This window comes from Ailuropoda melanoleuca, chromosome 12 (assembly GCF_002007445.2).
Source record: "Ailuropoda melanoleuca isolate Jingjing chromosome 12, ASM200744v2, whole genome shotgun sequence".
Taxonomy (NCBI): domain Eukaryota; kingdom Metazoa; phylum Chordata; class Mammalia; order Carnivora; family Ursidae; genus Ailuropoda; species Ailuropoda melanoleuca.
Genome location: NC_048229.1, coordinates 28,708,100 through 28,717,442, shown reverse-complemented (window position 1 = coordinate 28,717,442; position 9,343 = coordinate 28,708,100). Strand labels below are relative to the sequence as shown.

The 9,343-nt window shown below is 43.6% G+C and overlaps 1 protein-coding gene across 1 annotated transcript in view; it reads left to right on the top strand.

Moving 5' to 3' along the window:
* LOC100463939 (zinc finger protein 347) overlaps positions 1–8,901 on the top strand; it is a 17,308-nt gene extending 8,407 nt beyond the window's left edge. The window contains exons 2-4 of the mRNA XM_019808296.2: positions 957–1,049; positions 2,359–2,485; positions 6,152–8,901. Coding sequence (XP_019663855.2) covers positions 1,035–1,049; positions 2,359–2,485; positions 6,152–7,665 — 1,656 coding nt within the window. The 5' untranslated portion in view covers positions 957–1,034 and the 3' untranslated portion in view covers positions 7,666–8,901. The remainder of the gene's footprint in view (positions 1–956; positions 1,050–2,358; positions 2,486–6,151) is intronic.
* The last annotated feature ends 442 nt before the right edge of the window (positions 8,902–9,343 follow it).

The following is a 9,343-nucleotide window of genomic DNA, read 5'->3' as shown; positions in this document are numbered from 1 at the left end:
CTCCCCACACCCCTCACCCTCCCTACCCCCTGCCCAGGCCTCTCTGCCCTCCTCTCCAGCTGGTCCCCTCCTCGCCCTGCGGCAGCCATGCTGGCCTCTTCCCCTTTCCTGGGTCCAGGCTTGCTCCTACCTCAGGCCCCTCCCAGGGCCTGTCCCTTTGCCTGGAACTGTCTGGCTCCTCACATGCAGGTGGCAAACACCCTCCGTCCCCCAAGTCCTCAATCTGATACCACTTCTCAGGGGAACCTCTTGGCCTGCTCCCCCCCATCTCTGCTGCCTGTCCTGCATGTTCCCTTCTGCCCCTGCCTGCTCTAGGTCTAGGTTCTGGTGACAACAAGGCCCCAGAGAGAGCAGAACCAGAAGGTGCGAGGTGTGCTGGGCTGGCCTCCTGGGAAGGTGCTCCCCCCAGCCTCACACTGGATTGCAGATAAAGCTTCTGTGCCCCTCCCAGAGACTCCCCTTCTGGTGGTCAAGGGGGGACAGGGCCCAGCCTCAGTACCAGTTAAAGTGCCCCAGGTGCTTCTGATGTGTATCCAGCATTGAGCCCCAAGGCTCTGGGTCCTCCGTTTCTGAGGATGACAGCAGCCCCTGACCCAGGGAGAGGGGAGGGCGCCCTGCTCTGTGTGGGGTGTGATCAGGGCAGGTCTGTGACCTGGAGGGGAGTGTGGGGTCCAGCCCAGGTCCCCACTGCTGCAGTGTGTGTGTGTTGGGGGGGGGGCTTCACCCGGGTGGGAGCCCGTTCTGAAGAAAGGGGTGGGGACACTCACTTGGTGGTGTCTGGAGGAGTTCACTGTCCCTGAGCCCTGGAGGAGTTCACTGTCCCTGAGCCCCCCTCCTGTGGCAGTGGGCAGCAGAGGACTGTCGTTTCACACGGAGAGGTCTTCCTGTGTGACCTTGGGGTATAGGAAGGACGTAGACTGATTCTAAGCATTAAACTGCAGATTCTTGACCCTTAGGACTGAATTCTCAAGGCCGATCTTGTCTGAGGAGGGAGAAGCCTGGCAGAGGAGGAAGAGGGAAGGAAGGAGTCAGGAATGGCGGTTTGTCAGGTACAGTCACATTCTCGGTTGATTTTCTGTCTCATTCCTGCTGTGCCCTTGTTGGCCTCGCTGATCTTCTCTGACTCTGAAGTGTCCTGCCTGAGCGGCGTCTGTCCACACTCCCCCAGGCCTTCCCATGTCCCTCTCCTTCCACTTAGACTCCATCTCCTCCTGACTCAATGGCGTGGAGCCCGTGAGGAGGCCCCTTTGTGTCACGGAGAGATGACACTTAATTTAGTGCACTTAAGTGTGTATCTGTGTGTGCATGAGCGTGTGGACGCACAAGCCCCTAGTTTTTGAAAAGACATTGTCATTACTTCATAAATAAGTTATTAATTGTTGAAGTTAAATGTTAAGCATTTTCCATGGCTTTGCATTTTTCCTACAGTAACACGAGTTAAACAGTAAGAAGAGTGACACTTATGTGCATGTGTAATGACCTTTTATGCATCTCTACGTTGTTAGCCTGACTTGTTTCAAATTGTCTCAGGGAGCCCTCTGTCAGTGCACCCTCGATGCTGTCTGGTGTGTATGTTTAATTGTTCAGGTTCAGTTCCAGCACCTAAACATCTGGGTTTGGGAGCTCGTTCTGCTGTTTCTTAACATTTGACTTTGGGCGGGTTTCGGGGAATGTGTGTGACACAGCTGTCTCCTCAGGAAGATGGGAACAGACCTGTCTTGAATGAGTGATGTGGTTACTCTTAGTGTGTGTGAAGCATTTTGCGTAATGCCCAGCACATGAGAAGCATTCAGGAGGTTTTCGTCGTTGCTGTTGCTGTCATCATTCCAATTTTTAGATTCTGGCCCTTCTCTACAGTCGTTGTGGACATTGTCATCTGTGAAGATACCACTTGTGCTCTAGCTCGTGTAGATATTGAATATCCCTCAGTGTGTAAAACACAATAAATAACACTTCTTACAGGTAGCCCTGTCTTGATTTTCTATTTTTTTTTTTTAGTTTATTTTTTCGTAGTAATCTCTATATTCAATGTGGGGCTCAAACTCACAACCCCGAGATTAAGACTCCCATGCTCCTGCGGCTGAGCCCGCCGGACACCCCTGATTTTCTGTTTTTATATTTCCTATATCGTCCACAAAAATGAGAAAAGCCTTATTGATGGAGAGGCCATCCTAACCTCTTATGGGAAAGTATAATAGGCCAAAATGAGGGGCATGTAACCTGTTCAGAAATACCTTATGTGCATCTGTAAGAACACCCACTTCATCTGAATCGATCCTTACACATCTCTTGTCTTCTCGTTATGTGAACATGAGAATTCTCCCCATGGCTCCTTGGTGAAATGTGTTCTCATTTCAGGGATGGTTGACCTTCAGGGATGTGGCCGTAGAATTCTCTCAGGAGGAGTGGGAGTGCCTGGACCCTGCCCAGAGAGCCTTGTACAGGGACGTGATGGTGGAGAACTACCGGAACCTGGTCTCTCTGGGTGAGGAAAACGTCCCTCCTGCAGTGGGGGTCTGCCCTTGGGTTTCATTGCATTTTTCCCTTGTTTGCCTCCTGGGAGCCCCTGCCCTGCTTGACTGAGATGAAGCCTCTTTGACTCAGAAATGAATGTGGGATCTGGACGTCTCCTTTACACTTTCTTCCGATGATGTACACACTCAATCAGGCATGGTGCCAGAGCTCAAGTACGCATGGAGCCTTATGAAAAAGAGAACAGCCAATTCCATTTCTCGTACCCCGGTGCTCCTGATTCCCTAGTTCTTAGAAGAAAGCGAGATATTCATATAAACTGTTCTTTAAGTCTTCAGAGGAGGCAGTGGGTGGATGAATTTTTGAAACTGTTTTTTAGCTTTTACTGAGGTATAACTGTCAAAGAAAACTGTAGTATATTTTAAGCGTACCCCACAATGATTTGAAATACACATACATTGTGAAAGGATTTCCATAATCAAGTTAATTAAGACACATTAGCTCACTTATTTTCTTTCTTTCTTTTTTTGGTGAGAACACTTAAGCTCTATGCTCTGAGCAAATTTCAATTATACAATATTATCAACTGTAGTCACCATCTTGTACATTAGCTCCTCAGACCTTAGTCACCATGTAGCTCAAATTTTGTCCTGCTTTACCAGGGTTTCCCTATTTCCCCTCTGCCTCGCCCTCAGCGGCCACCCATCCTCCCTGGTTTCTAACCATGGCTTCTTCCTTGTCCCTCCCTGTTAAATGTCTTCCGTTTCTGCCCCACATCCATACTCTAATTCCTCCAGGTAAGAATGGGACAGCATGATGATATTTGCCACGTCAGTTCCTTCTTTTTTCTCGAGGTCAGAATTCTAACTGCCCTGGTACATTTATCTTCCCATAGATTGGCAAGTTCAGTCACTTCTCCCATGTGCTCTTTACTTCCTGCCCTCCACTCCTGACCTCCTTCCTTCTGGCCTTTCCTTCCATGCTACCTTGATCTGGATAGCTACAACATTGCTTACTAGCATATTAATTTTGTATTCTTGAACACCCTCATTCCCACAGGACCCCCTCACCAGCCACACTGCTCTCACTGTGTAAGGAAAGATCCCTGTTTATCCACTGTATCGCTGTTCCAGGACACTGGGGAAATCATATGCGCAGGGGGTGACGAGGTACTCAGGATGACTGAGTAACACTGTCAGCAACACAGTGCAGCTCTCGTGTCTCCATCGAAGTATTTATCTCGGAGCTCCTGATCTTGACTGTGACTTGTAGGCAGTCGTGCGTAAGAACACATTGTGTGAACCTGCAGGCCCAGGTCAATCCTGTTTCTCTAACTTACTTTCTCTATACATAGTGGTTAGAAACACAAACCCTATGTGCTTACTGTCCCTGTTTAAAAAACAGTGATAATTTGGGGGTGCCTGGGTGGCTCAGTTGGTTAAGCATCCAACTGTTGATTTTGGCCCAGGCCTTGATCTCAGGGTCGTAAGTTCAAGCCCTGCATTGGGCTCCACGCTGGGCATGGAGGCCTGTTAAAAAAAAAATAGTGATAACTGGGGCGCCTGGGTGGCTCAGTCGTTAAGTGTCTGCCTTTGGCTCAGGGCGTGATCCCAGGGTCCTGGGATCGAGCCTCACATCAGGCTCCTCTGCCGGGAGCCTGCTTCTTCCTCTCCCACCCCCTGCCTGTGTTCCCTCTCATGCTGGCTGTCTCTCTCTCTCTCTGTCAAATAAATAAATTAAATCTTTAAAAAAAATAGTGGTAACTTACTTCAAGGCTTTTTTTTTTTTTAAAGATTTAATTCATTTATTAGAGACAGAGAGTGCATGCGCACGAGTGGAGGGAGGGACAAAAGGAGGGGGAGAAGGAGACACCCCGCAGGGAGCCTGACGAAGACGTGGGGCTCGATCCTAGGATCCCGGGATCATGACCTGAGCCGAAGAAAGACACTTAACTGACTGAGCCACCCAGGCGCCCCTTACTTAAAGGCTTTTAGCACTATTAGAAGGTTTAGAATATTCCATGTTTTATAGTAAAGTTACAGAAATTCCTTTGCTTAGTAAGATATAGCAAGCTTCTGTCATGATTTTAATCAGTTGGCCTTTTGCCTGTTCTTGGCTCAGGCTGCCATAAGCAAGTCCATAAACCAGATGGCTTAACTAATAGAAATTTTTTTCTCACAGTTTGGGAGGGTGGCAAGTCCAGAATCTTAGTGCTAGTTCATTCAGTTCCTGATGAGCATTCTCTTTCTGGTGTAGAACACCGTCTTCTTGCTGTATCTCTGCGTGACGGAAAGCGTGACAGGTAGCAGGCACTCCTGTCTCTTCTATAACAGCTCTCCTCCCATTCATGGTACTCCACCCTCATGACCTGGGTGCCTGCCGAAGACCCCACAGCCAACATCTTCATATTGGGGTGGACACAGACTTTCAGACCGTGCAGCCCGCATTATATTTTGTATGTTTTTATTCTGCAGTTTTGTCCAAACAGTGTCTGACCTGGCCTTAGTTAATGAGGTTTTCATGCACAAGCTCTTTATTACATATACCTTGTGGCCAATGATCTAGAAAGTCAAAGAACACTCTGTAGGTAGGGAATTGGTCTGTTGCTTGGCTGTTAGATAACCGCGGGCATAAAATCATAATTGTGATTTAGGGGGCACCTAGCTGGCTCAGTTGGTGGAGCCTGTCACTCTTGATCTCCAGGTCATGAGTTTGAGCCCCGCTGGGTTGCAGAGATTACTTTAAAAAAAAATCATAACTGTGATTTCTGACTTCTTTCCCCAGTTATTATTCTTTATAATGTTAAGTGTTTACTGGACTTGATACTCCAAAAGTGAGTGGTCTTAACACAAATTCCAGTTCTCATATTGTGCGCTGGTTCCAGAATAGAAGCCCTTGCTTTTTTTCTTAAGAGAGATTTGTTAAGAATTCCACAAACTGTAATTTTGTGCAATTGTGGTTACCTATTATTTCTATCCTGGTTTCACTATGTTACTAGAACGTTTTATTAATTGTCACGATTTATACATGACGGTTTTTCTGAATGTATAATGCAACATAACTGACTTACACCACTGGTTAATATTGTAAAATGGCCATTCCAAGTGAATATAGTTTTATAACTAATATTCAGAAAAATATTTTTGTAACGTTGTGTGATTACATTCTTCATCTTCCCAGTGCTGCTATGGTTTTCCGAACTCCAAATTGCCATTTACTAGATTACTCATTAGATAAGTTTGTTTCAGATTATTCAGCATTAGAGTATATCATGCTGTACTTTAGCATTATTACAGAATAAATACGCAGTAAATATGTGTGGTATTTTTATCTCTTCCGATATGAAACGGCCATATATTTTCTGTGAAGTGGTGTGTGATATGGGGCCATGATGGAAAAATACCCCTTCTTTCAGGGCTTGCATAAGTTTGTACACTGTGGGTTTTTTGGGTTTTTTTTTTTTTGTCGTTGATTATTTAAAGTAGGCTTCTCTAAAATTAATTTGAATTACGTGTAATCACCCTTTTAAAGAATCTTATTCCTTTTGTATTCCTAGAAATTGAAGATCATGTTTCCATTTCAGCTGATCAAAATATATAGTACTTTTGGTGTAATTTGCTTTTCAGTATGAAATTTTTCTGTAATTAATGGGAAACCTGTGGTGCTTTATATCTTGTAGCCATCTCTTCCAAATGTATGATCAAGGAATTACCACCCAAAGAGAACAGTAATACAGGGGAAGTATTGCAGACAGTTATATTGGAAAGACATAAAAGCTGTGACACCAAAGATTATGCCTGTGGAGCAATCCAGAAAAATATCCATGACTTTGAGTATCAGTGGGGAGATGTTGAAAGAAATCACAAAGGAGTGCTTGTGACCCTTAACAGAAGTCTCACTGGTGGAAGAGATCAATGTGGTAGAAGAGATGAAGGAAATAAGCCAATTGAAAACAGGTTCGGACTAAGCTTTCAGTCACATCTGGCTGGAGTGCAGATACTTCAAACCAAAAGGAAAATTTACGAATGTCACCAGGTCGAGACGTCTGTCAACGATGGTGCTTCAGTTTCACTACATCCAAGAATTCTTCCTAGTGTCCAAACCAACATTTCTAATGAACATGGGAATGCTTTCTTGCATTCTTCATTACTCACACAAGACCAGAAGGCACACATTAGGGAAGAACCTTACAAGCGTGATGAGTGTGACCAAGCAGTTAATCGCAGTTTACACCTCACTAGACATCAGATAATCCATCCAGGAGAGAAACCATATAAATGTGATGTATGTGGGAAGGTCTTCAGTCACAACTCACACCTTGCATGCCATCGAAGAATTCACACTGGAGAGAAACCTTACAAATGCATTGAGTGTGGCAAGGTCTTCAGTCGCAACTCACACCTTGTACGTCATCACAGAATTCACACTGGAGAGAAACCTTACCACTGCAATGAGTGTGGCAAAGCCTTTAGTGAGTGTTCAAGTCTTACTAACCATCAGGTAATCCATACTGGAGAGAAACCTTACAAATGCAATGAATGTTGCAAGGTCTTCAGTCAGAGTTCAGGCCTTGCAAGCCATCGAAGAATTCATACTGGAGAGAAACCTTACAAATGTAACGAGTGTGGCAAAGCCTTTACGTACAGCTCACAACTCACTAACCACCAAGTAATCCATACTGGTGTGAAGCCTTACAAATGTACCGAGTGTGGCAAAGCCTTTAATCAGAGCTCACATCTCACTAGACATCAAATAATCCACACAGGAGAGAAACATTACAAGTGTGACGAATGTGGGAAGGTCTTCAGTTACGATTCACACCTCGCACGTCATCGCAGGATTCATTCTGGAGAGAAGCCTTACCAGTGTAACGAGTGTGGCAGAGCCTTTAGTATGTATTCAAGCCTTACTTATCACCAGGTAATCCATACTAGGGAGAAACCTTACAAGTGTAATGAATGTGGCAAGGTCTTCAGTCAGAGTTCAAGCCTTCCTAGTCATCGGAGAATTCATACTGGAGAGAAGCCATACAAATGTAATCAGTGTGGCAGATCGTTTATTCAACGTTCAAACCTCACCAGACATCAGATGATTCATACCGGAGAGAAACCATATAAATGTAATGTATGTGGGAAGGTCTTCAGTCAGAATTCGAGCCTTGCAAGTCATCAGAGAATTCATACTGGGGAGTAACAAACGTAGTGGTGTGCCCAAGCCTTTATTGTAAGTTCAAGCATGAATTGACATTAGAGAGACCACACTAAAGAGAAGTCATATCCATGTAACGTATGTGGCAGAGACTTACACGGGCTTCACAACTCACGGGACATCAGGATATACATCTCTGATGAAACCATATTGATGTAGTGTGCGTGCTAAGGCTTTTACCCATGGATCAAAACTGCAGAACAGCACAGGACTCATACTGGAGAGCAACCTTGCAAGTGTAATGAATCCAAAGGCTTTCTGTCAAACATTCATGCCTTCAATGTCATGAGTGTATTTAGAGAGAAACCTAGAGATTGACTGAACATCTAAAGGCCTTTAAAGCAACACTGTGTCCTCGGGGTTCACCAGTTCATCATAGAACAAAATAATTCATAACAGGAAGAAGTCTTTCAAATGTAATGAATATTTTTATATTTCTTCCACGACTTTCACAACAGAAGCCACATCAGAGAATTCTAATGAGGAATAAAATAAGTCTCAAGTTCTCTAAATGTAACCTGAGATAGTATACACTGCAGTATAATTTTTTTTAAATACTTAAAGCATACCACAGAATAATTTAAAGCCAAAATGTTTTAAAACTCTAGATGGAAAAAAAGATAGATGCCTAGAGATACAGCAAAGGTATATAGATCCTGAAGATAATATTCTATGGTTTCTTTTCTAAATATTTTCTAGTTTAAAATATTGTTGTTTTACATTTCACATTTAAGACAATGATCATTTTTTAGCCAGTATTTGTACAGGTGTGAAGTTTTTGCCGAGATTCTTTTTTTTTTTTTTCCCCTGGTATGGGAAATCAACTGGTCCAGCATTATTATTATTTTTTTTAATTCTGTCTTCATTCAGTTTCCTTGGTACCTTTGTCAAAGCTCAGTTGGAAGTACTTGTGTGGGTCCATTTCTGGGTCCTCTGTTCTTTTCCATTGATCTGTATGTCTCTTACTCCACAAATACAATGTAGTCTTGATTACATTTCACTGTATTTGAAATCTAGAATGAGTGATTCCAACCACTTTATTCTTCCTTTTCAGATGTTTTAGCTATTCTGGTTCCTTTGCCTTTCCTTATAACTTTTAGAATAATCTCATTTGTATCTACAAAATATCTTGATAGAAATTGTGTTAAACCTGTGTATCAGTTTGCAGTCATTTGACATCATTTCTACATTGTATCTTATAATAAATGGCTGTGGTATGTCTCTCTTTGTCTGATCTTTTATAGATTTTTAGCATCAAAATCCTATCAGTGTTTTGTTAAATTAACATATGTTTGTTCTTTTTCCTTTTTGAGCAATCATACATATTGTATTTTTGATTTCAGTTTCCATGTGTTAATTGCTACTGCATTGAAATAAGATAGATTTTTAAAAAAATATTTATTTCGAGAGAACATGAGTTTGGGAAGGAGCAAAAAGAGGGGAAGAGAGAGATTCTCAAGCAGACTCTGTGCTGAGCACAGGGCTCGATCTCACAACCCTGAGATCATGACCTGAGCTGAAATCAAGAGTCAGACACTTAACCGACTGAGCCACCCAGGCTCCAGCCCCAAGATAGATTTTTTTATAATGTTGATCTTGTGTCCTCAGAATTTATTCATCTAACAGGGCACGTGGCTGGCTCAGTTGGAAGAGCATGCAGTGC